Source organism: Neltuma alba, unplaced genomic scaffold, assembly GCF_004799145.2.
Source record: "Neltuma alba isolate B1F8T4 unplaced genomic scaffold, ASM479914v2 tig00013031_pilon, whole genome shotgun sequence".
NCBI classification, from domain to species: domain Eukaryota; kingdom Viridiplantae; phylum Streptophyta; class Magnoliopsida; order Fabales; family Fabaceae; genus Neltuma; species Neltuma alba.
In genome coordinates this window covers 68,527-96,467 of record NW_021637378.1, presented here as the reverse complement: position 1 = coordinate 96,467, position 27,941 = coordinate 68,527, and the positions used below count along the sequence as shown (strand labels likewise).

The window sequence follows — 27,941 nt, the reverse complement described above, 5'->3', positions numbered from 1 at the left end:
ATATTAATCATAAATTATAAAAAAATTAGAGTTAAAATCAATTTGTGCGTGATTGGAAAGAATTGATATTCGCAGTGGACTACGTTTTCGTGCTTTCCTAAAATATTCTTTTTTGATCAATACTTTCCTCAAATATTCAGAGTTTCAAACAGATTAATTAGACTGAGACAAAAAATAATTTGAATATTGATTGAATCAAAGATTCGGGTCAAGATTAAAACTAATAAATTCCTGATTGAATCTATTTAAGATAAATTTATATATTTATTTATCAGAGAAGCTTTTTATTGTAGTCACACAGTCAAATCTGTGCGCACTATTGCAAAAAAAAATTGTGTATACTTCAACATCCTTTCCTATTTCAACCAAAGTGATCAAAGTTAGAGAAAACAAAACTTACAGACAAATTCTCAGAAAGAAATCTGGCGATTTGGCCCGCAAAATTTTCTTCAATAGGATTCAAACTTAGATGTCATTACAAGTAAAAACATATTTTACATATTTTATATTTATATATGTATGAACCGGTATTCCAGAAGAAAAACATAGCAGCATTCAAGTTGTGATCTAGTATCCAGAGGATTTGATTTATACATATTGACAAAAGTACCTAACAAATCCAACAGATAGTTGGATAAAACACAAGATCAACCTTGGCTCGTGTAATTATAATTCCCATACAAAGGATATTTCATATATCACACTTTCAAGTTTCTTCCTGCTTAAGAAATTGTGAATGAACAAGCTTCAAACCTTCAGTGGTTATTGTGGGATCTGCAACTCTGCTATGAAGTCTCTGGTACTCAACCAGTCTGTCGGAAATGGTGGATCTTTTAGCCATTTTGAGACAGATTATTCCTGAAACTGTCAGAATAGCACAAAGATCCAACCGAACTGTAAATTAGCTAAAGCTCTGGCTCTAAAATCAGCCTCATCAGAGCCACAAGAAATTGCTCCAAGCATGCTATGATTATTATGGCCAGTTTTGGTCTTGCCTAAATGATTCATGGAACAACCTTGAGGGACAAAAGCAGGAACCCATAACAGGAATCCCATGTTGAGAAACCAACAACCTTGAAACATGACAGAAATGGAAAGAACAAGTGCTGCTGGAAAACTCTTGGGGAAAGAAGTTGCAGAAATAGCTGATAAAAGTGAGATGAACACTATGAGCTGAAGCAACCAGTGGTAGTGTCCTTCAATTCCGACGTGATCGGTGGAGTGAAAATGAAGCAAAAACAACTCTTGAGCAAAAACTGAGGATGCAAGGATCCCAACAAACCCAGACAAAAGCTCAAATGAATCAGTAAAAAGTTCTGCACAAAGGATGAAGCTTGCAAACACAATAAGCTGCAAGAACATGGTTACATGCTCGAAGCTGTCCAGCTCAAAAAGAAGGTGAAAAGAAGGAAAATCCAGAACTTGAAGGGAAATTGCAAGGATGGAGAAAGATAGAATGGAAATGAGCTCCAAATGTTTGAGTCTAGAATGAAAGGCATCGAATTGGTACCAGAATCTTACGGTGAAGTTGGAAGGGCCTTTCAAAAAATAAGCTTTGATGGTGTTGATGGTGTGCCACAGGCCAAGAAGGAAGAGTGCCAATCCAGGCACTATGTGCCCTATTAACGTGCCCATCGGAACGTGATATTGTTTTTTGCTTCACAAATTAGGCGCTTCCAAATTTGCGTTCTTCTTAAAATACATGCGGCATTGTTACACACACCTTGCCTCCCTGCAACTTATAAAGAGCAAGAAGCCTAGGAAGTAAATATATGATTAGTCCTCACGTTTCTTGGTGCTTTGTGCATGTGTTTCCACAAATGACACATGGCACACACAAGAAGACAGTTTAAGAGCTAAACTAAAGAGAATCAAAATGGGCATACCACTATCAGGGAAAAAAAAAGTGAGTTTGATATATCTTTTTTTAACTTTAAGTAAGTTGTGTCACAAGTTCATCAAGGTCAGGGCATGCTTATAGGTTTAAAAAGTGTTTATAAAAGTATTTATAGATATAGATCGTCTATCACAAAATTCTCATATCAGAGGCAAATTCAAACTTACGTCTTTATGAGTTATAAACTGACTCTTTATGAATGAAACCGACTCTTATTGGCAAAATAGTTGTATTTTGCCTCAACATATTTGGTTTTGATCTTTTTTTTTTCTCTTTTGCCATCAACATATTTTGGTCTTGATACTTGTTAGTAATTTATAAGGTTTATATCAATCGTGACACTTTTTGGAAGCATAAACAATACATTTACTTCTTAATTATATATTTTGTTATGCTACAAATGCATAAATCTTATAGAATCAAACCTGTAACTTATGGGAAGAATTTTCATGCCGTTATGTCATCTTATCGTTAATGATACAATAATTTTATTAGGACCAGTTTCTCGTCCAAGCGATCAAATTGAAATATCAATAAATTCAGTTCTTTTATATTAAATGCATATGGCATAACAATACATTATATTCATCAATTCAAATATTTCATATCTATAAAAAAAAAAGTTCATTTGGAGGGGAAAAAGTATAAATATAATATAGAAATTTTATGCATAATAATATTCTTTTATCTTTTTTATTAATCAAACAAATATATGAACATCAAAGATGAAAAGTTTAAATCAACTAAATTTTTTTTTATGAAAGACCAAATGTTATTAAAGGCAGCAAGTTTATATAATACGGATAGTAGGACAAGAACAAAATATTATCTCTGATCCTAATTATAAGACATCATCTGTAGACTATAAACAAAATCTTATAAGTAAGATCAGAGGTAGTATATTATTATACAAGTCCATGGTAGGAAAAATATATATATAGACACACGCACGCAACTTCCTTCTTTTAGGCATCACTAGTGTAAAGTTTGAGAAAGACAGCCAAGAAAGATCAATGGCCTCTTGAGTGATAATAACAAAAACATAGCAAAAATTACGTAATTTAAATCTTTTGAGAGAGTTTAGTGGCAAAACCACGTTTACGATTTGCCCACGATTTTGTTGGTAGATTATGACTTTGTGTAAATTTGAAATTGTGTTTAAAGGAACTGAAACATGGTCTTGTTGAAGCAAACCCAGAGGTTACTTTTGTCAAAATGTACTTTTGATTCCACCCCATCATGATCCTAAAAATCACCTTAGAATGATGCACGGTGAGATTTTAAACCTAATATAAAAAAGAAGTTAAGTTAATTATTTGTAGAAAAAATATGTGTTAGTTTTTCTAAAATATCCCTTATTAGGGTTAAAATTTGATAAAAACCCCCTTAATAAGTAGACTTAATAAGGTTAGTTTGAAGGAAATTTAAATTTGAGGGATAAAAAAATTTGAGATATTATAGTTACGATCAAAATAAACTCCTTAACTAACTCTAATATTTAGAATCATAATATATTTTTTAAATATTTCTTTTTTATTCAAGGTCCGCACGCACTCACACTCACAGTACCAAGTAAAATATATATTATGTTCCTCTCAGACAATGCTTCATTTGTTTTGATTAATTAATGTGATTGTCAAGGTTAATGTCAGATTTCCACTGTCAAGTGAGCCTTGCAAGAATATTCAAACTCGGTGCAAATTAAAGGAGAGGCCACTTATTAGCTGTAATTGGAAATCCGCATCAGAATGAGAACGAGGGGATAATAATGACATAACTCCCACCACCACTATCTGCAAAAAGCCAATTTTAACAGCAATCACCAACAAAAACTTCCTCTTCCGTGGCCAAACTACCACTTCCTCATCTGGTTTTGAACCATACTTTCACTTGTCTCATTGTTATTTTCTAACGAAAAAAGAAAAAAATAATTTAAATGAGTTGAGTCCTAAAAGCTCGCTAATTCAAAATATATCTCCAGACTCAAAAAACACTGATAGAGGGTTATCATTTCATCAATAGATTTGAATTCACAACATAATAAGTTATGAACTAAAGGGATACGTGGCAATAACTAAAAATACTTTTAAAAAGTGTTTTTTTCCGCAAAACAAGATAAATTTTTTCAGATAACTCCTTCCTATGTGTACTTCATATACTGTAAAAATATTTTTAAAATCATATTTTAGTTTCCACTCAAACACCCATTGAATCTTTATTAATTGGACCAAGCTTTTATTGATTGTCTTGTGGTTTCTGATCACTTGATAAAAAGGGCTCATGATTGGTGTTTCTTTGAGCCCAAAAGGCAACCCTATCTGCAATAATGCAGTGGACGTGAAATTTGCCTAATAAATTCCCGGTGGCCAACAATGTGTTTCCACTTGTCCTTCGAATCAAGAAAAATTAATGATATTTCTCGTCTGGTCAATTATAAGTAACAAAGTAGTAAATCTTTGGCAAAAGGTGCCCAGGAAGATCCTCATCATATTATCTTAACACTGTAATGATGAACAGACAGTTGATGTTTGTTTGAATAATCGAAGCTCATGCATGTCCACTACAGAAAAGATACTGCTACACTTTTCTAAAATGATTTACTTTCACTGACTGCGTAGGATTGGCATATTGCTACAAATCTTTAATATTATGTGCGATTTAAAATATTACTACAACTTACAATCACAACTTACTAGTACATGAACATGTGTATGACTCTTCTCGAGTGCCTTGTTGATCGAGAAATCTGTTAATGTAGTGCACAGAGACCAGGTGTTGGATAGAAAATCTCTCTAAACTGCAAGAGAAGAGGATGATAAAAATCTACAAGGCAAGATTATCATATAGAACTGCTCCCACGCCATTGACATAAATAATCTCTGAGTAACTTCTAATTCCCTCATTAAAATTTAGAGAAGTTAATTGCATAATTAAAATTGTTCAAAACTTGTTCTGAATTTCATCTCTACTCTTAATAAACATCATAAATTAGAAAAACACACACGGTCCATTCAGAATAACTTATAAATAACTTTTTAATTGAAATTTACAGAATACGAAATAAATATGTGAGAAAAATTTTGTTTTAATTTATGCAAAATGTGTTTATAAGTGTTTTTAAACACTATCCCAAATAGGTCTATACAGACTTGGATCCTCTCCACTAGGGCTACACATGGGCAGGACTGGGCGGGCGCAGGATCCTTGCCTGATGCCCAGCCCGAAGAAGGAACAGGTTGGAAAATGCAGCCCATTGCCTAACCCTGTCCAAGAAAAGCCCTAATAAGTTTGGCCTGGGTAAATGCGGGCTGGGTAAGACGGGCTTCTATACCCAATAAGTCAATATACTATATTAATTAACTAATTATTTATGTCCCTCTAACTTATCTAATGTAACTTTATATTAAAATGGAAACTTGACCATAATTTTGTTATCACTAATTAATATACTATGAAACTACTTTTTGTAGTAGCTAAGAGGAGTGGACTATGACAAAAAAAATGTTGTTAGTATATTTTATCAAACTTAATTGTTCTTCTAGTTTCTAACTCTCAAAATCATTTAAAAATAAATAAGTATAATAAATACTGAATATTGATGCAACAATGCGTTTGATTTAGAAAACAAATATGAGGTAAATAAAATATATATAAATAAAATTATATATATTTTTACAGGTAAGGCCAAATAGGCAGGGCAATATATCGTGCTTGATATCCAGCCTAAATATGTCCAATAATTCTTTCTAACCATTTTTCTTAGGACGAGCTCGACCTTTTTTTTACGGGCTTGGGTATGCATAGCGGGTAACTGGGTTTTATGAAGACTCCTACTCTCCACTACCATTCCCATCCTCTTCCCCTCCACTACCTCATTTTCCTTTCATGACCATTAGATCAAAATCTTAATGATCCAGATTTAACATATTATAAAAATCATATTATTAAAAAAAATAAATAAACTTAAACTGTTAAAATCTTGTTTGAACAGTTTATTACTGTAATTAAAAAATTGAAAAAATTACTCTATAATAATTGTTTGTATCTATGAATGGTTCAGATCAAATCTTAACAATTTAAATTTATCTATCTATTTTTTATAATAATATTTATTTTTATAAAATATTACATCTCAACTACTGGAATTTGGATCCAATGCCTGTTAAGAGAAATGGAGGGTAATGAAGGGAAAGAAAATGTTAGTGGAGAGAGTCCAAATCCAATTCAATGCTCCTCAGGATCAGTCAGATTAGCGCTGTTACGGCATTGAAAAATGATTTAAACAAGTTTGAACTATAATTTTTAAATCATAAATTTATTTTAAGGGGAAAAAAAAACAACTGAAGAACTATCTTTATTTGAGATTCTAAGCTTTTTTTTTTTAAAAAAATATATATTGAGCAGCCCATACTTTTTTTTTGGTGGGGGGGGGGGTGCAGTTTGATTGGCGGAGACACCAACTTGCTTAAGTAGTCAGTCATAAATATATGAGAAAAGGAAGAGCTTCACAGTGGAGGGCTTTATCACATCCATGGCGTCCTCCATTATAATCCCCCAAGAGCGTGGCATGAACCAGCCCTAACTAATACACCATTCGCATAACCTCGGGCAATAGGAATAAGTTATCAAAATTCCTGAGAAGTTACACCACAAGGTTCACTTCTCCCTACTAAAGACTAAAGATAGTTCAAATAAGTAATACTCCTCCGGTCCTAATTATAAGACCCAATTGACTTATTTGAGGAGATTAAGGAAGTAAGTTAAGTTGGTTATTTATAATAAATAAGTGTTATCATTCCTAAAATATCCTTGCTAATTAAGTATATTGGCTAAAACTATCATTATTAGAAGGATTATGTTGGAAAAAAATACATAAATATAAGAGACAAAATGGATTGGGTCTTATAATTAGGACCAAATAAAAAGTCAAATTAGGTCTTATAATAAGGACCGGAGGAGTAGTATTCTTGTCGAACTACACTAGATTACAATAGTTCTCTCCCCTTTTTCATCTCAAACAACGAATTCCTGACCGCAAGAAAAATTCGGTGTATGCTATGATCAATGAAGCCGCACCAAAAATCTATAGCTTTCTCCGTTTCAGGACACCTGCAAGACAAAGCATTCAGTCATACAACCGAAAGAAGCGAAAACCATCTACTAATCTTTATTGATCAACAAGCTGTCTCAAGTTTTGTAATTACAATATATCAAGATGCTCCCTCCAGTTCTTTTTAACAGTATTTTCAAAATTAACCTTATTAAAATTCATTTATTAGAAGGGGTTGCTTAGTTGGTATGGAGTTGTTCAGTTTGCCGGGGAATATCAAATCAAAGGATACTGGAGGGGGGGGGGGACTTAATGTCTTGGACAAAAGACCTCGTATTAAGGATCATAAAGAGGTGCTCATGAGGACCGGAAGAAATAATTTTCCACTTTCACCACCATGAAATCTACACAATGAGAACAAAACACGAATAGGAAAAGGATAAAAAAAATGCAGACCCAATGAAACACAACAGCAACTCGCCCCCTCAAAAACAAAACCACACAAGCACCGGTAAAATAAATGCAATAGTGATTAGTGGGCAGAAATACAAAATACAATTTAGATAATTGACATCAACACAAAGGATCAGCAAAGCCAAACAGACCGTGTACAGTTAACAGTATAGTTCTATGCCACAAGGCTTTGATCTTACCAACAAAAGTGAGGGAAAAGCTGGTGAGAAATGCCAAAATAGGAAAAACTGATACGGCAAATCAGCAAACACCAAAAACATAAAATAACGAATTAGTAGTGGATTTTAATCTCCACTTGAATATCTACAAACAAATTAATTATCCATTAAACAAACAATTATAATTCGAGACCTTCTCCACCAAACATCAAACAAAGCACAATAATGAGTATGCACTAGGGTCAATAAACCTGCACTTTCAACTTGATAAGAAGCTCAAACTCTTAGTCTACATGCGGCCTATCTTGGGTTACATCAAATAAAAAACTACAAATGAGCTAATGCAATAACTTTGAAGTTTAGACGTGCCCTCTCACGCTTCTTTAACCATCCCCATGCAGGAAAACCAAGACCCAAGATTCAAGCACTTCTAATTTAACCCAGGATAGGCCTTTGTACTTGCAGGATTGAAATAACTATGGAGAGGTTGAAATTTAAAGCTAAAGAATCAATATATTGCTAATATAAATCATGGATGGTACAGCTCATTCCTTTGACTTCATGCAATGTTAGGCAGGAAAGGTGTTTAGTAATCAGAAAACTTAAAGATGCCCTCTTCTTGAGGGAGGATGGAGATTGAAATACATATTACATAGGGATTTCATGGATAAAGACCAGGAAAAGCTTACAAATGCCACTACACAATTCGATTAGCAGTACACGTACAATAACCATTAATAGCCAGAGTGCCTGAAAACTCAAACACATCTTTGCCCTCTTGTTTTCCGTATACATTATACCCAACGACTGAAATGAAGGAGAGATTTTTTCGGGGACTCTGTATGGATTTTTTTTTTTTTGGTTGGTTGGGGGGGGGGTGTCAGGTTAGCAGACAGAACTTTCGGGCAGCAAGATTAACCATTCAATTAGAGGGCCCAAACAAAAACCAGTTAACACCTTAGTATAATCGTCTCCATGAGATAGGCAAGTCAGAAAACGAACCAGCAAGCAATCCCCAGAGCTCAATAAAAGAAGAGGATTATCAAGTTTTGACAATCAAACCGGCTGAATTGAAAAATAAATACATAATACATGTGGAGGTGGGGGTGGCAAAGACCCTAAAGAAGGATATTAAACTCATGAATACTACGATTAATTCCCAACTAATACTGAAAAGGAAAGAACCAGAAAAAACAGAATGAATCAAAAGAAAACATAGGTCATAAAAAATTATAAGAAACCTGCAATTTAGGCGACGGTAACGGCTTGTTGCGCTGGCGGCTCGAGATTCTTCTTAGAATTTCGATCGTCGAGAAAATCCTCCATGTTATAGATGACAGTGATGTACAGGGAGCAACTAGGGCATCGAGCAATCTCTTCGCCAAGCTTAAGCTCTTCCTTCGTGATCTGGAAGAGGTCGCCGCATGGACAAGGGTACGTATAAGCCTGGAGCTCCTCGTTCCACTCCATGTCCTCGATCTCCACATCGTCGTACGACATCTTTTCTCACTCCTCTTCTTCTCGGCACCACAAAGGTCCTGAAGATGATGAAGCGACGAAGTTCAACGTACGACGCTGTTTCAGATTCCTTCGCGAAAAAGGAGACTGCGTTCGTTTTAACACGCCGGGGATGAGTCTGGGATTCCCCGATGAATTTTTTAATTGCAATAAAGTCCTTGAAATTCAGAGTATTTGTTAACATTCCCTAGTATTACTCTTCGATTTTCCTCGATGCGACATCTTAATTTTAAGATGCTTATGGATATCCTGATTTTTTTTAAGAGATTTTATTTATTCATTAAGTTACTTTTAAAATTTTACAATTTAATAATTATTAATTCAAAAATATTTTGATAAAAAATAGAGAATGATTTTTATTATAAAAATAATAAGTTTTTTAATCTTAACTTAATTTCCAAGATACTATTTTTCTACTAAATTAGGATTTAAGATAAGGGGGATTTTTTTTTAATTATCACATATCTTATTAGTTATTGCTCAATTATTATTATTACTACTACTACTTATTTTTGTATTGAAAATCAGCTTATTCTAACTTAACTGAAAAACACTATCTTAAATATATAAACTTAAGTGCTTAAACTTTTTTCTTAAAGAAATTATGAGTTATTTGTAAATAATAATTCAAAATTAAATTTTTTGTGACTTCATATATTAATTAAAACTGTTGCACAGGGGTATACTTCTACAAAAATCATCGTCAATATTTTTCCCTTGTTCGCCAACAGAAAGGTCCTTCCTTTGCTGTTAGCTGACTTGCTCCGGGCAAAAGAAATGCAGTGAGCAGGAGGAAGGGGAAGTCAGCGTAGAAGCACGAGATGCGAAGCTATAATCTTCCGTACAATGATGCAAGGACTCCACCATCATCAACAACAACTTGCAGCGCTTCTTTCCGTTGCTCTCCCAAAGGACGATTCAACCTCGTCCACCGCCCCTTCTGACGAAGATGACTCTCGACTCGCTGCCATTAACTCACTTCACCGTGCAATTGTATACCCGCACAACTCGCTCCTTGTCACTCACTCCGCCGCTTTCCTCGCCCAAGGCTTTTCTCAACTGCTGTCTGATAAGTAAGTACCTCCTTCCATTTCTGCGGTTATTAGTTAATCTTGAGTCAGCTTGATCAGTTGCGTTTGTTTGCTATGCGTATCGTTTTCTTATCTTATTCTCCCTTTTATTAGTCGATTTCTGTTTTAGCTTTACCCTTGAACTAGTTTCAGTGAAGAAAGTCATTTACGTTATTTTTCTATGGTTCATTGCGTTTGTTAAAGAAGAACCCGTTTGCTCTGGGAAGTAGTTTATGTTACCTATTGTTGGTCTTATAGACATAATGTTAGAGGCAGGAGGGCATTCCGAAGCATCTCTTCAAGGCTTCTTCCCTCTACTTCTTTCTTTGGTGCGAAAAAAAATAAAAATTTAATCCCATCTATTACATTATCAGTTAGCAGGGATTTTATTTGGAAATATTATCATTAATATGAGCAAATAAAGCCGCATTTGTCTTGGACGAAGAGCTTCATTTTATTGTCCAAATAACGACTCTGCTGAAATATTCTTCTCCTCTTTTGGGGAAATCCCACTACAGATCTGGTGCTGTGCGTCAGGCAGCAGTCATAGCTTATGGTGCTCTTTGCGCTGTCATCTGTTCGATTCCTGTTACATCAAATGGAAGACAGAACCATGTCATACTTGCAAGTTTAGTTGATAGGTTCATTGGTTGGGCGTTGCCATTACTAAGCAATGTTGGTGCAGTTGATGGGACTAAGGAATTGGCATTGGATGGCCTGCGAGAGTTTCTTAATGTTGGGGATGTTGTTGGATCCGAGCGGTATGTTTTGCCAATTCTCAAAGCATGCCAACTACTCTTTGAGGATGAGAGAACCTCCTTGAGTTTATTACATCGACTTCTGGGAGTTATAACATTGATCTCGGTGAAATTCTCAAGATGCTTTCAACCTCATTTTCCAGACATTGTTGACCTCCTTCTTGGATGGGCATTAGTGCCAGACCTTGCTGAATCAGAAAGGCGTGTTATAATGGATAGCTTCTTGCAATTTCAGAAACACTGGGTTGGTAGCTTGGCTATGTCACTAAGGTTACTGACAAAGTTCTTGGGTGACATGGAGGTCTTGCTTCAGGATGGAACCCCCGGAACCCCACCTCAATTTCGAAGGCTCCTGGCGTTACTTTCCTGCTTTTCAACAATTCTACAGTCTACTGCTTCTGGGTTGCTGGAAATGAATCTTCTTGAACAAATAAGTGAACCCCTTAGCACAATGCTACCTCACTTGTTGAGATGCTTATCAGTGGTTGGGCAGAAATTTGGATGGTCTGAATGGATTGAAGACTTTTGGAAATGTTTGACCCTATTAGCAGAAATATTATGTGAACGATTTTCAAACTTTTATCCTCTTGCTGTTGATATCTTATTTCAAAGTTTGGACTTGGATGCTACCCCTCGTCATGCAGGATATAAGAAAATTACATCCTTTCAAGTTCATGGGGTTCTGAGAACTAATCTTCAATTATTATCATTGCAAAAGCTTGGCCTTCTCCCATCATCTGTACAAAAGATATTGCAATTCGATGCACCAATTTCTCAGCTGCGGTTCCATCCGAATCATTTGGTAACAGGAAGTTGTGCTGCTACTTATATTTTCCTGCTTCAACATGGAAATAAAGAAGTTGTCGATGAAGCCGTTACCTCATTGATTAAAGAGCTGGAGTTGTTGAAGGCTATGCTAGGAAAAGATACTGGTCATACGAATCATTGCAATAGTGTCACAGCTTCAAGAACATTTTCTAAACCTGAATTGTTTTCATTGATCAAGTTTGATTTGAAAGTTCTATTGGCATGTGTTCCCTCAGGTGTGGATAGCAATTTGATTGGCCAAACGGAAATTGTTTCCATGTATAGTAGGAGGTCAGAAAAGTTGGTGTCTTTTACTATAGAAAAGCTGAATCCTTTTGAAATACCTATTCAACCTTACTTGGAGTTACAGGTTGCTGTTTTCAAGTTCCTGGAGAGGCTGACTACAGTTGAGCTCTTGATCAAGTGCTCTGCAAGAGACCAGAATTGTGGCAAAGATTTTATAGAATTTCCAACTAAAACGGAGAGGAGTGATGGCCATGCAGCTTTGATTACTGGGTATCTAATGAAGTATAGCTTGCTTCTGATCAAAGGCCTCCAGGGTTCTTCTCCTCTTGCAGTTAAACTGGCAGCCCTACATTGGGGGCAAAAGTTCTGTGAGATTGTTATGGCTATTAATGATATCTCGAATGCTAATGCTTACTCCTATGAACCATGCGAACATGCTAATGTTGTTATGAACTTAGTTTACTCACTCTTGGGTGCTACATTTGACAGAGAATTGGAAGTGAGATCGCATGCTGCAATAACTTTGGAGATGTTTCTGCAAGCTAAGCTTTTATATTCATTATGTTTTTATCCTCTGGCTGAAGTGATACTGGAGAAACTTGGTGATCCAGTTGTTGAAATACGGGATGCATATGTAAGGCTACTTGCCCATGTTTTGCCTACTACTGTATATGCTTGTGGCCTCTATGATTATGGAAAATTTAGGCATGTTAACCTGAGCTTAGGCAATGCTTCCCACTTGCACTGGAAGCAAGTATTTGCCCTGAAGCAGCTGCCACTGCAATTGCACTCACAACAACTTGTCTCCATCTTAAGTTACATTTCACAAAGATGGAAGGTGCCTCTTTCTTCCTGGATTCAGAGGCTTATTCACAGCTGCAGGAGTTCAAGAGATTCTATTTTCAGTCAGACTGAAGATACTGGGACTGTTGATGCTAGTGCTATATGGTTGGATGTAAAAGTGGATGAAGACATTCTTGAAAGAATATGTTCTGTCAATTCATTAGCTGGTGCCTGGTGGGCCGTACAAGAAGCAGCAAGGTATTGTATTTCTACACGTCTTAGGACCAATCTCGGTGGACCTGCTCAAACATTTGCTGCCCTAGAGCGCATGCTTTTGGATGTGGCACACCTTCTACAACTCGATAATGAGCAAAATGACGGAAATTTAAGTATGATAGGATCTTCTGGTGCTCATCTATTGCCAATGAGATTATTGTTGGATTTTGTTGAGGCTCTAAAGAAAAATGTATACAATGCATATGAGGGTTCTGTCATTTTACCATCAGCTACCCGCCAGAGTTCTTTGTTCTTTCGGGCTAACAAAAAAGTTTGTGAAGAGTGGTTTTCCCGTATATGTGAACCAATGATGAATGCTGGATTGGCTCTGCATTGCAATGATGCTATTATTCAATACTGCACACTACGTTTGCAGGAGCTAAAAAATCTTTCCATGTCAGCTTTGAAGGAAAAATCAAGGGCTCAGGTGGCTGAGAACTTCCAAAATAGTAGAGGAAGGTATAGAGGAGATGTCTTAAAAGTTTTAAGGCACATGTCACTAGCTCTTTGTAGAAGTTTTGAACCAGAGTCCTTGATTGGTGTGCAAAATTGGGTTTCAATAGCATTCTCTTCCTTATTTGGGGATGACAGCCAATCCTTCAATGACTCTGCCACAGCCAGGCCTCTGTCATGGATAACTGGGCTTGTATATCAGGCAAGAGGCCAATATGAAAGTGCTGCTGCTCATTTCACTCACTTGTTACAAACAGAGGAATCACTTTGTTCTCTTGGTTCGGATGGTGTACAATTTGTCATTGCACGGATCATTGAGAGTTATACTGCTGTATCAGATTGGAAATCTCTTGAGAGCTGGCTATTAGAGCTGCAACTGCTTCGTTCTAAGCATGCTGGGAAAAGCTATTCTGGTGCTTTGACTATGGCTGGAAATGAAATTAATGCAATCCATGCATTGGCACGCTTTGATGAGGGTGATTATCAGTCTGCATGGTCTTGCCTTGATTTGACACCGAAAAGTAGCAGTGAACTCACCCTTGATCCAAAAATAGCATTGCAACGGAGTGAGCAGATGCTTTTGCAATCACTGCTTTTCCAGAAGGAGGGGAAGAGTGATAAAGTGATTCTTGATTTGCAGAAGGCTAGATCAATGTTGGAGGAGCCTCTATCTATTCTGCCACTTGATGGGTTGGCTGAAGCAACACCTCTTGCTATTCAGTTGCATTGCATTTGCTTATTAGAAGACGATTGCAAGCTTAAATCAACCCATGAGAAGGCCAAACAAGCTCAGTCAATATTAAATTCCTATATTAAGCTGGTTCCATCTTCTATTAGCACGATCCGTCAAGATTGTAGTCCATGGTTGAAGGTTCTTCGAGTATACCAAACAATGTTCTCAACTTCTCCAGTTTCTTTGAAGCTCTGCATGAATTTGCTTAATTTAGCCCGTAAACAAAGAAATCTATTGTTGGCAAACCGTTTGAAAAACCATCTCAATGATTGCATATCTACTTGCCCTGAAGAGAGGCTTCGTGATCTTCTCTCTTTAAATTTACAGTATGAGGGCATTCTACTGCTGTATGCGGAAAACAAGTTTGAAGATGCTTTCACAAACCTCTGGTCATTGTTGCGTCCTTGTATGGGATCTTCAGAATATAAAATACTTGATGTTGATGAGAAAATTCTGAGGGCCAAAGCATGCTTGAAACTTGCAAAGTGGCTGAGACAAAATTATTCTGATTGGAGTCCTAATAATATGGTTATTAACATGCCTGCAGATTTTGAAAGTACTGAAATCTCTTCAGTTGATAATGATGGCAATGATAAGAATATAAGATTTAAGCAAAGTGTGGGTCAGGTTGCTGAGGAAATTGTTGGCACAGCAACGAAGTTGTCCACTCGTATTTGCCCTGCCATGGGTAAGTCATGGATTTCTTATGCCTCTTGGTGTTTCACTCAAGCCAGGGACTCCCTACATAATAATAATGAAGCCACCCTTCGTTCATGCTCCTTTCCGATACTTATTCCGGAAGTTTCAACTGAGAGATTCAAGTTGAGTAAGGATGAGGTGCAACAAATTAAATCATTGATTTTGCATCTTTTGCAGGACAAGGGTGATGTGAAATGTTTCAAAGATGAACAATATTGGAAATTGTGGCTTGATTCTGAGGAGCAGTCAAATAGTGACAACCCTCTAACGATTTTAGTGCTGCAGTTAGTGAATATTATTGAAACAGCGGCTGGGGCACCAGGTGCAGAAAACTGTGGTGGTGAAAGTCTTTCATCCATGCTGTCTTCTCGGTTAAAAATTTGTTTGCTAAATGCAAATCTTGGGCTGGGAGAATCTGATGTAATATCTACTTTGGACGGCTTAGTCAATATTTGGTGGTCTTTGAGGAGGAGAAGAGTGTCCCTGTTTGGGCATGCAGCTTATGGTTACATACAATATCTTTCTTACTCATCTACCCAGCTTTGCCAGAACGAGATGCCTGTTTCAGATGATGAATCTTCAAGGCAAAAGACTGGAAGTTATACTCTGAGGGCCACATTGTATATATTGCATATACTCCTCAATTATGGTGTGGAGTTGAAAGACACACTTGAATCTGCACTTATGGTTGTTCCTTTGTTACCATGGCAGGTGGCATGCTAGATCTTGACATTTTTACTTTTTCTTCTTTCATTTTTTTTCAATAGAGGATGGTTTTTCTGGAATTCTAACTATAGTTGTCTTTTTTAGGAAGTTACCCCTCAATTATTTGCTCGTATAAGTTCTCATCATGAACAAGTGATCCGGAAGCATCTGGAGGGCTTACTGATCATGCTGGCTAAGCAGTCTCCCTGTTCTATAGTATACCCAGCACTAGTTGATGTCAGTGCTTATGAAGAGAAGCCTTCAGAAGAGCTACATCATGTTCTGAGTTGTCTGGTATTGAAAGTTTGTCTCTGATATGGTTTATATATTTTCAACATTTAGTATTCCATTCACATTACGTTGTAGTAAATTGGCAAAAATGATAATAATGATTACCAATTCTTGGTTGTCCCTTTGCTTATCATAATTTAGCTGTTCTTTTGTTTCCTCTCAAACTGGAAAAATCCATCTGTGGCCCATTTGGTAGCTTGATGGAAACATAAACAGTGAAGGAATACCTGTTCTAAACATGTTTGGTTCACACCATGCTTTGCCTTCAATTGAAAAGAAATGGTAAATGGGATTACTGTGTTTTGGTGTCAACAATAAAATACCGGAGGGAAAAATTTGATCACCAAATTTGCCCTACTGAGTACTGCCCTTAGATACATGGTATAAAAGCTTTTTGAAGGGTCTGAACTCATTTTACCCTTCATTGGCACGTAGGAAGAGTTGGAGAGAACAAGCCATCCTATTTGCAATTGTAATATCTCTATCCTTTTTGTAACTATTTGCTATATTAAAATAATATATAAGTAGTTACATTAATAAGTTTTATAACATTAAGAAAAGTGTAACATTGAAAATTGTACAATAATTTTTATAAAATCTAATTATAATTTTTTGAATTATAGGAATTAAATTCAAAATTTAGTAACTAATTCTGAGTTTTATATATATATATATATATATATATCAGGGGCATCATATTGCTCTCATGTGTTTCCATTCCTTCATTCTTTTATCCTACCAAACAAACTGTTGGAAAGGTGTTCCTATTCCATTATTAACCGTACCAAACAAAATTCTTTCCATCCAATTCACTTATCATTCTTTTCCATTTCCATAGGCTTCAATTCCAGAAACGAAATGAGGCCTGTGTATCCTGGTCTGTTCCTGGTGCACCATATTCCTCCTCTGTTCTCGTGGCCTCAACTTTGCAAATCCAAATCAGCACTCTATTCTTGCCTGTTCATTTACCCAAGGCTTGGTTAACATCCTAAAATATGTTCCCAACTTCATAGAATACTGAGGACCTACTAGCATAAGTAGTAGGCCTATCTTTAAGTTTGCATTTTCATTCTCAAATGGGTTCAGAGTGTTGGACTGAATGTAGCAAGGGACTAGCGTACTTATCATGATATGCACTCAATATAGAAAATAAGAGGGTAATCCAGCTTTCTGTTTAGTAATTTTCTCGATATCTTCTCATCAATTTGACCAAACATATTTTTGATGACACACACTCATTGATTTGACCATATCTTCTAGGGCAATTATTGCTGTCAAGTAATCTTTTGTCAGCTTGTCTGTTCGACATACTGTGTGAGATGATTAAAATTTACTTTTGACCATGCAGAGGGAACTTTACCCTAGGTTGGTTCAGGATGTTCAGCTGATGATAAATGAACTCAGCAATGTTACTGTTCTCTGGGAAGAATTGTGGCTCAGTACTCTTCAGGATCTACACACAGGTTGCTTTTTGTTGATCATTATACCTCTTTTCCTTGCCCTGCAATACAGAATAAATGATGGAATTTTCTATTTAGGGGATGTTTGTCTCTGTTTTCTTTTGACTGCGTTATTCAGAATATTGTATTAGATGATGGAACTGGGCCTGAATTTGTCTTGTTGCAGATGTAATGAGGCGCGTAAATGTGCTGAAGGAGGAAGCAGCAAGGATTGCAGAAAACATCAGTCTTAGTCAGAATGAGAAGAACAAGATAAATTCTGCTCGATATTCTGCAATGATGGCTCCAATTGTTGTGGCTTTGGAACGCCGTTTAGCTTCAACTGCTCGAAAACCTGAGACTCCTCATGAAGCTTGGTTCCAGGAAGAGTATCAAGAACAGTTAAAATCAGCAATTTTAACATTTAAAACTCCCCCCATGTCTGCTGCAGGTCTGGGAGATGTTTGGCGACCTTTTGATGGTATTGCTGCATCCTTGGCTTCTTATCAGAGGAAGTCTACAATTTCTTTACAAGAAGTTGCACCACATCTGGCTCAGTTATCTTCTTCAGATGTCCCAATGCCAGGTCTTGAGAAACAACTCAAAATACCTGAATCTGACAAAACTACTGATCTTCAGGGTGTTAAAATTGCTTCTTTCCATGAACAAGTGACTATCTTATCAACAAAGACTAAGCCTAAAAAACTTGTTATATTGGGCTCTGATGGTCAGATGTACACATATCTCCTTAAAGGGCGAGAAGATCTACGCCTTGATGCTAGAATAATGCAATTGCTACGGGCTATAAATGGTTTTCTGCATTCTTCTTCTACCCAGGGCAACTCACTTGGCATTCGCTATTATTCTGTGACTCCAATAAGTGGCCGGGCAGGGCTTATCCAATGGGTGGATAACGTAATAAGTATATACAGTGTGTTTAAATCTTGGCAAAGCCGTGTCCAGCTAGCACAGCTCACAACAGCTGGTGCTGGGAATACAAAACCGTCTGCTCCTCCACCTGTTCCTCGGCCCAGTGATATGTTCTATGGTAAGATCATACCAGCACTTAAAGAGAAAGGCATTAAAAGAGTAATTTCTCGAAGGGATTGGCCTCATGAAGTTAAACGTAAGGTTCTACTTGATCTCATAAAGGAAGTGCCACGGCATCTTCTGCACCAAGAGTTATGGTGTGCTAGCGAAGGATATAAAGCCTTCAGCTCAAAAATGAAGAGGTGCGTTCAAGTAATCTTTAAGCCTTTATTGGCAAATTTCATGGTCGCATTATAATATGCACAACAGCCGGGTCCTTCAATTTGTTATGGATCTAGATTTTTTAATCGAGTTCAGGATGCATTTCTGGGAATGCTTTCACCACTTCCAAACTAGGGATTAAAATTACCATTTTAGGGTGTCAATTTACACTTATGATGGATGTCAAATGTTCAGTAAGTTCTGGAGTGTGGTCAATGAAATGGACAGAGACATTGAACATAGCAAAATTGGACATTATATATACACCATGTATGGGTCACATCCAACTCCTATTTTTTTAGCCTTCCCATTTAGCAACCTAATTTGAAAGAAAAAACCACAACCAGCGTTGCCCTATATTTATAGCATTGTACACTAATGTTATTAAAAATCTACCATATAAAAGATGCCAAATTATTTTAGGCAAAACATTCACTGGGCTTAGGTCCTGCATGTGTGTGCACGAGTATATATGCAGAACTTTCATGGGCACGACAAACCATTCGGAAAGGACTCTTCATATCTCATCAAGTTGGGGCATTAAAGTGTCTAATCCTATCTTTTTTCTTTTTCTTTTCCTTTTTTTGTTAAAAAAAAATTATGCATTTTCTTTTTGGAATCAGCTTGTTCAATGTAATAAAGTAACTTTCTGGATCCTGACGTGTCTTTACAAAGCACATGTTGGACACATGTCATGCCAGTGTCCATGTCTAACAACACCTTAATTGGAGTTGCCTCTGATCTTGTTTGTCATTAGATATCAAGTAAATGATGTTAGTTCCTATTTGTTGACCATTATCTTGTAATGTGTTTCCAAACTCATCCTTGGCTAGTATTTGCCTCAATTGAATTTTATGACATATGAGGGAAGTTATGTGCAGCTGCACTTATAGCTATTTTTCCAATCTGCAGGTATTCTGGAAGTGTAGCAGCAATGAGTATAGTTGGACATATTCTGGGTCTGGGTGACAGACATTTAGATAATATTCTTATAGATTTTGGTAGTGGGAGTATTGTACACATTGATTATAACGTTTGTTTCGATAAAGGACAAAGATTAAAAGTTCCAGAGATTGTTCCTTTCCGTCTCACACAGATGATTGAAGCAGCTTTAGGGCTGACTGGAATAGAGGGTAGCTTCAGAGCAAACTGTGAGACAGTTATTGGCATTTTAAGGAAGAACAAAGACATTCTTTTGATGTTACTGGAAGTCTTTGTCTGGGATCCCCTTGTAGAGTGGACACGGGGTGATTTTCATGATGAAGCTGCTATTGGTGGTGAAGAGAGAAAAGGCATGGAATTAGCTGTTAGCTTGAGTCTATTTGCGTCCCGAGTGCAGGAAATTCGTGTTCCCTTACAGGTATTTATCCAACTAGGAGATGAAAGTCGCATATTCATTTTTGCTGTTGAAGAAAACGTTTTGTAATAGTTTCTTCCTATGTTCCAAGCTCTTCTAATTCAAGTAGCTGACACCTGGTTTAGAGGTGCTTTGGAATAACCAACTAATGAATGTATTGATATATGTGTAATTTATAGTTACTTTCCATCTTATCTTGCATGTGAAGTTTAGAATTTCTCTCAGGTGCTATTCTAGGGTGCTTGATTCATTCTATTTGTTCATGTGATCCTTTTTGAGCTATTCTGTGCTTGAAAATGAAACATTGGCTTAAGCTGATTATCTTGCATTTTTTTTCAACAAACGAGCCATGCTGTCTTCAGATTTATCTGACATGTTGCTTCCCCCTTAATCTTTGAATAGGAACACCATGATCAATTATTGACTAGCCTGCCGGCTGTTGAATCTGCACTTGAGGTATTGATATAGTCTCCCTATATGCTTGACTACATTCAAATCATAACTTTATGTAGATCTCAATTGATAAGCATTTTGTGTTAATTTGGCTTTGGGAATTTATGTACAGAGGTTTACCAATGTTCTAAATCAATATGAGCTTGCCTCTACTTTATTTCATCGGGCTGATCAAGAGAGATCTAACCTTACTCTGCATGAGACATCTGCAAAATCAATTGTTGCTGAAGCAACCAGTAAATCTGAGAAAATCCGAGCTTCATTTGAAATACAGGCCCGAGAATTTGCCCAGGCAAAGGCTTTGGTTACAGAGAAAGCTCATGAGGCAACAACTTGGGTTGAGCAACATGGAAGGATTCTTGATGCTCTACAATGCAATATAATCCCAGAAGTCAATGCGTCTTATAAACTGAATAACATGGAAGAAGCTTTGTCTCTTACAGCTGCAGTCACTGTAGCTGGTGTCCCTCTAACTGTTGTTCCCGAGCCAACACAGGCACAATGCAATGATATAGATAGGGAAGTTTCTCAACTTGTGTCTGAGCTAGATGATGGGCTTGCTTCTGCCATAACCGCACTGCAAGCATATTCCGTGGCTCTGCAAAGAATCTTACCCTTAAATTACCTTACAACCAGTGCAGTTCATGGGTGGGCTCAAATTCTGCAACTATCAATCAATGCCCTGTCCTCTGAAATTCTTTCTCTAGCCAGGAGGCAGGCATCTGATCTTGTGGTGAAATTCGGTGGAGATAGCATCGATTCTATCAAATTCAGACATGATGATCTGTGTCTTAAAGTGGATAAATATGCAGTAGAAATAGAAAAATTGGAAGAAGAGCGTGCAGAACTAGAGAATTCTATAGGCTTAGATTCAGAATCAAAAGCTAAAGATCGAATTTTGTCAGCCTTCATGAAATTTTTGCAGTCCAGTGGTTTATTAAGGAAGGAAGATGGTACATCATCAGCCCAATCTAGACATGATGGAACAAACAACGCTAGACTGCCAGGTGACCTGGAAGAGAAGAAAGAAAAAGCATTATCAATTCTTAACATTTCTGTGAGCTGGCTTTATAATGAGGTTAATAATAGAGTACTTCACTTATATAACGAACACAATGTATTGCTAAATGATTCTGGAGCTTTTTTCACTGAGTTTGAAGAGCAAGTAGAAAGATGTAATCTTGTGACAGAGTTTGTGAGTGATCTATGGAAAATAATTGGGAAGGACATGCCTACTGTGGAGCTCAACAAGGACAAATCTAAATTCCCTTCAGAAAGCAATTGGGTTTCTATTTTCAAAACCATTTTGTCTTCCTGTAATGGCTTGATCAGTCAAATGACTGAAATTGTTCTACCCAATGTAATACGGTCTGCTGTTTCATTACATTCAGAAGTTATGGATGCATTTGGGTTAATCTCACAAGTTCGAGGGTCCATAGATACTGCACTGGAGCAGCTTGTGGAGGTTGAAATGGAGAGATTGTCATTGGTTGAACTTGAGCAGAACTATTTTGTTAAGGTTGGTCTTATTACTGAGCAACAGCTTGCTCTTGAAGAAGCTGCAGTCAAGGGCAGAGATCATCTTTCTTGGGAAGAGGCAGAGGAACTTGCCTCCCAAGAGAATCTTGTAGAGCGCAGCTTGATCAACTCCATCAAACATGGAATCAGAGAGATCTGAGGACTTCTTCGCTTATAAAGAGGGAAGCTGATATTAAAAATGCTCTGGTGTCTGTGGAGAGTCGTTTCCAGTCATTGGTGTTTCCTGAAGAACAAAGAGAGCCACATATTTTAAGAAGAGAAGCACTGTTGGCCGCACTTGTGAAGCCCTTCTTGCAATTGGAATCCAGTGATAATACACTGTATTCAGCTGATGGTTCTGCAATCACCTCGAGTGAACTTCATGCTCTTGCAGATGTGATAAATTCTGGGAATCCAATATCTGAGTATGTCTGGAAAGTCAGTGGTTTGTTAGGTGGTCATTCATTCTTTATTTGGAAAATAGGTGTCATAGATTCTTTCCTCGATGCATGTATACGTGATGTTGCTTCATCTGTTGAGCAAAACCTAGGCTTTGACCAGTCACTTAATTTTCTGAAGAAAAAGCTTGAAATCCAGGTACAGAAACATGTCAATCAGTACTTAAAGGAAAGAGTTGCTCCTAGCTTTCTGGCTTGTTTAGATAAAGAAATCGAGAACCTGAAGCAATTAACAGAGGCAACAAAGGAAACTGTTTTAGATGAGTTGAGAAGAGATGGAGCTGCAAAAAGAGTTTTACTTATGCTTGAAGAATACTGCAATGCTCATGAAACTGCCAGAGCAGCGAAGTCAGCGGCTTCCCTCATGGAAAGACAAGTAAATGAGTTAAAAGATTCTCTTCGGAAAACAACCCTTGAGATTGTTCAGATGGAATGGATGCATGATGTGAGCATGAGTCAATCATATAACAGAAGAGCCAGATTTGAAAGGCATATTGATAGCAATGACAGCTTAAATACAATTATTTTAAACCTCAGCAGACCTAAATTATTGGAATGCATACAATCTTCTGTGTCAAAAATCACTAGGTCAATGGATGGCCTTCAATCATGTGAGCGAAATTCTCTTGTAGCTGAAGGACAACTTGAGAGAGCTATGGGTTGGGCTTGTGCAGGTCCAAATACTGGCACTTCTGGAAACTCTTCAAACAAAAGTTTAGGAATTCCTCCTGAATTCCATGAGCATATTAAAATGCGGAGGCAGATATTATGGGAATTTAAAGAAAAGGCATCTGACATTGCAAAATTTTGTGTGTCGGTGTTAGAATTTGAAGCGTCAAGAGATGGATGTTTGCTTATCCCTAGCCAGCCTTATCCTTTCAGGACTAGCATTGATGGCAAGACATGGCAGCAAGCATACTTGAATGCACTAACAAGATTTGATGTCACTTACCACTCTTATACACGTGAGTTTACGATATTCCTCATCAATCAAAGCCTCTTCATTCCAGTTAACACATCCATATGGAAATTGGAAAGTGAAATTATGCTCTCTTTTTCCTGTACTAGGTACTGAACAAGAATGGAAGCTTGCACAAAGCACTGTTGAAGCTGCTTCCAGCGGATTATACGCAGCATCTAATGAACTATGTATTGCTTCGCTGAAAGCAAAGTCAGCTTCTGGTAAGGTGCCCTCTTTTAAAAACTGTTCAATGCACTATGGTAGAAATTAAGAGGGGGAGACAAAAAATCACTCGAGTTGGGCCAATGGTTCAATTAACACTGTTTTGCTAATTCAAATTATATTTATTTCACTAGTTACCGTAGGCATGTGTGCTGTTTATGCTTCTTGCCCAAAGGGCTTTAGTGTGGAAGTGGATGTTGGAGAAAGTAGTAAAATCCATTTCTGGGCCCTTTCAAGTTTGTTCAGGAACCTTGGTTTTGGATATGCAAAACCTTGAGGCCTGGATACTTATATTGATGAAGACTTAGTAGTATGGGGATACCAAGTCTTACATTGAGTAGAATAAGATGCTCAATAAAATATTTAAGTGGGTTAGTTGTCCAATCTTAACAACTAGCTTTTGTGGTAGGTTCCCCATCCCACTAATGTGTCCATCGAACAGTCCTAAAAATGGCAACAAGCCACGTCATATTTGATGAGTGTTTGACACGTCAAATATAGACATGATTTTTTTTTTTTTAACTTGTCTGTACTCCTTTAACTAGGGACCATACATGCATATGCTAGTTTCTTTTGTATGTGGTGTTATTGTTATAGTAGCTATATGTGTTGCTTTAATATGTTCTTTTTATCTCCAAGGTGATCTACAAAGCACTGTTCTTTTAATGAGGGATTGTGCTTATGAGGCTAGTGTTGCGCTGACTTCTTTTTCTCGGATTTCAAGGATCCATACAGCTTTGACCTCGGAGTGCGGTTCTATGCTTGAAGAGGTATTGTATTCAAAGATGTCATATATTAATGAGAAGTATGCTTTCAAACTTTATTCCAGATTATTTATGGACACTCATGGGTTGTAAATGTCAAAATCCAATCTCAAAGTCACAATATGGCTCTATATTGTGATGGAGGCAGGGGCTGTGGCACATGTAGGACATTCAATTAATGTTTTAGAGGTTATATTATGTTTAGACTAGATGTATTGGGCCTTATCTTCATATCGTCAGTCAATCCCTTCCAGGATGTCCGATTTTAAGTTTTCCTGTATTATTCCTGATCTATGACTTGGGATTGTCTGTTATCATCGTTTATATTTTATTTTTTAATCTGACCTAAATTGTTCACATCATCAAGCATAGCATATGAAGATATATTTTTGTGATGGTGAGGCTTGTCGTTTTGCCTTTATTTTGTTCACTCACTCGTGCAGTTGAAACGTCTTGCAGCACTAAATTGACACCCTGAAATAAACGCGTGATATACATGTTTGGAAAAGGTTCATATTAACTGTCATTTCCAGTCGCCATAGTTGGCAAAATATTGTTCGTAAAGCTATTAAAAAGTTAGATTAGATACTCTTATGCGGTTTCCAGGTTAATATTTTTTCAGGTTATCCATATCAGTGAAGTGCTTTACTTGGTTAAGTTGGACCTAGAGACCTGATATCATAATGCGAATTTTTATTTAGTTGTCATTGTATATCTATTGAGTCTTGAAAATGTATAAAAAGTTCAAGCAAATTAACTGCGGTCTAAAGATGAGTTGTTATTTTGGCTTTTTAGGTTTTAGCTATAACTGAAGATATACATGATGTTTACAATCTCGGAAAGGAGGCTGCTGCTATTCACCTTTCCCTTATGGAAGACCTATCAAAGGTTTCTCTTGTTTCTCAGATTACATTTTTAGCTATAATGGCATATTGGATGCATTCTCACATTTATCCTTCCTAACGTCAAATTTGTATTGTGGTGGCTTGTGTTATGGTAGGCGAATGCTATCCTTCTTCCCCTTGAATCGGTGCTCTCTAAGGATGTAGCTGCTATGACTGATGCTATTGCCAGAGAAAGAGAGACCAAGAAGGAAATATCACATATTCATGGACAAGCTATATACCAGTCTTATTGTTTAAGAATCAGAGAGGCATATCAGACCTTTAAGCCCTTGGTACCATCTCTGACATCAGCTGTTAAGGGACTCTGTTCCATGTTGACTAGGCTAGGAAGAACAGCAAGTCTCCATGCTGGAACTCTTCATAAAGTAATGTCACATTTCCAAGATCTTGTTTTCCTGATATATTTTGTATTAAAATATAAAATTTAACTTGGATGTGAGATCTTCTGCACAAACTTTCTCCTGCTGAGTCACTTTTGCTGGACTAATTTCTGTTTATGCTCTGCTTGTCAGGCTCTTGAAGGAATAGGAGAAAGCCAGGAAGCAGAATCACAGGATATTGCTCTCCCAAGATCAGATCCTGCCGGTGGTGATGCTGCTGAGTTTGATAGCAAGGAAGGGGAGAATCTCTCCCAGTCTGATGGTGGTGGTAATGAAGATGTCATTGGATTTTCTCAGCTGTCTTTGGAAGATAAAGGATGGATATCTCCACCTGATAGCATTTACTGTAGCAGCTCCGGATCTGGCATTACATCAACTGAAGCTAGTTTCCCAGATAGCTTGAATGATTCAACAGAAATTAAGGAACTGCTTTCTCAGAACTCTAATGGTAGAAATCCCTCTGATCATGTATATTCTGGTCCAATTTCTCACACTGATGGTGAAGAAATCTCATCTTCTAAGCTTTTAGAATTCAAATCCATGGAGCCTAATGCCAATGAAGAAATCTCAAATTCTGCTTCAATTTCTCACGCTGATGGTTCTGCCTTGCTATTTGATAAATCTCTGACCACCCCTAGTAATACCCTGAATACTCTAAATGAGAGCGTCCAGAAGTCTGAGGGTGGAGCTGAGCCAGTTTCCTCAAATAAAGATAAGAATGATACTGAACATCATGAAGCTCTGGAGCCTAACTCAAGTGCCAAGAGTCGAGTGGGAAGAGGTACTTGATACGTCTACAGATTGTCATTTACATTATACTTTGATGTCAAAAGATACTCTTGAACTACTATATGGATATTCTAGTGTTTGCATAGTTGTCATATATCTTGTACAGATTCTTAATTGTAAATTAGCTTTGTAGGTCGGTGTCATTACTAACACATTCTTATCTTAGACTTTTTTTTATTCCTCACCTCACTGAAAGGTGGGAACAATAAGAAATCTTTGACACCCACGAGTCCTCCCTTATATCTTGGTCATTTTCTGTTCAGTATTCAATTGATGCTTCATTGTTGCTTGACTTTTGTGCTCAATGCTAGGTAAAAATGCATACGCATTGTCAGTGTTGAAGCGAGTGGAGATGAAAATAGATGGTCGAGATATTTCTGAAAACAGGTATTCTTAGTTTTGGAACTTACAAAACCTGCCTGGAATTTACTCTTGGTACTGAGTGACTTCTCGCTGTATTTCAGAGAAATTAGTATCGCGGAGCAAGTAGATTATCTACTGAAGCAAGCTACTAGTGTGGATAATCTTTGCAACATGTATGAAGGCTGGACACCATGGATTTGAGCGCCCTGTGACTTGAGCATCTTGAACTTAAGCACCGTCCCCATATCATGCAAAGAGTGACCTTAGGCTTTGTTGGGTTTGTTCATGGCGGGGAATAGATCCTTCGGTCTGATATTTTGCATGTGGTAATGAACCCACAAAAGCCCCGTCTTACCAGCCCTCATTGGCCTGGCCATATCCAGTAGTAGCCTGCCGCCAACGATCACTGTCGGTGCTTATCCTCAGCCTAACTGTATGTCTCGCTCCTGCCATCCTTTAAATTTCAATATTATATAGGCAGATAAGTCCAGACGGTGCATATGATTTTACTTGCATTATCTCAGGACATGCTGCTGAAAAATTCAAGGCTTGAGGCTGAATTAATGGGAGATGAAAAGGGATTGGCATGCCCTCACCGGTTCAAGCTGTGCGCTGCTGATTTGTCCGCCCATTCCTTGCGTCGGTGTCAATTTGAAGGGTAATGTTTTGAATATTGCGTTCAACGGGAAGGGTTGAGTTCTCATTGACCTGCGTGTTGTCCAAGGCACATTTTCTTGCTGGATCAATAATACCTCGTGAAAATCTACGGTTGAGCAGCGGATCCATTCATCAGGAGAGGCTACAGAATCAGCTGCACATTTCTGGTTTATAGATTTCTTCTATTAGACGTCATCGATCTCACTCAAGACAGGATTTGGCAGTTAATATTCCTTTGAGAAATGCAATCTCAGAATACCCTTCAATGTATGCTACAAAATTCTCGTCCCACCCTGTCTATATGAAACTACGTATGTATATGTGCACGTGACATGTTTGGTTATCCTCGGGATTTTTTATAAATAAAAGGGCCTGTTCTGTATCAGCATTTAAGTGCACCGATTAGATAGATATCTTATTTGTTTGGGACCGAAATCAACGGTTGTTTCATTGTCAGATATAATAATCTATGCACAAATTTTAAAATATGTCAGAGACATAAATGT

At 37.3% G+C, this 27,941-nt stretch overlaps 3 protein-coding genes across 4 annotated transcripts; 1 reads left to right on the top strand and 2 right to left on the bottom strand.

The window, feature by feature from the left end:
* Positions 1-429: 429 nt before the first annotated feature.
* Positions 430-1,747, bottom strand: LOC114733756 (transmembrane protein 45A). The gene is given in 2 exon segments (XM_028921252.1): positions 430-885; positions 888-1,747. Coding segments are annotated over 2 exon segments (927 nt in total). The 5' UTR covers positions 1,636-1,747; the 3' UTR covers positions 430-706.
* A 5,113-nt stretch (positions 1,748-6,860) lies between these two features.
* LOC114733758 (diphthamide biosynthesis protein 3-like) lies at positions 6,861-9,182 on the bottom strand. 2 transcript variants are annotated; one of them, XM_028921254.1, is made up of 2 exons: positions 8,821-9,178; positions 6,861-7,006 (listed from the first exon to the last, which is right to left on the bottom strand). In XM_028921254.1, exon 1 carries the CDS (start codon positions 9,077-9,079, stop codon positions 8,828-8,830), a length of 252 nt encoding a protein of 83 aa, XP_028777087.1. In that variant the 5' UTR covers positions 9,080-9,178; the 3' UTR covers positions 6,861-7,006; positions 8,821-8,827. The 2 variants fall into 2 exon arrangements, with proteins under 2 accessions (XP_028777087.1, XP_028777088.1); XM_028921255.1 differs by lacking the exon at positions 6,861-7,006 and adding an exon at positions 7,599-7,648 and having other exon boundaries at positions 8,821-9,182.
* Positions 9,183-9,843: 661 nt separating this feature from the next.
* LOC114733776 (serine/threonine-protein kinase SMG1-like) lies at positions 9,844-27,823 on the top strand. The gene is given in 17 exon segments (XM_028921270.1): positions 9,844-10,170; positions 10,686-15,633; positions 15,733-15,921; positions 17,267-17,381; positions 17,545-18,589; positions 19,521-19,968; positions 20,368-20,421; positions 20,531-22,034; positions 22,037-23,359; positions 23,463-23,576; positions 24,217-24,347; positions 25,137-25,229; positions 25,342-25,611; positions 25,759-26,407; positions 26,727-26,802; positions 26,880-27,211; positions 27,303-27,823. Coding segments are annotated over 16 exon segments (11,286 nt in total). The 5' UTR covers positions 9,844-9,943; the 3' UTR covers positions 26,980-27,211; positions 27,303-27,823.
* The last annotated feature ends 118 nt before the right edge of the window (positions 27,824-27,941 follow it).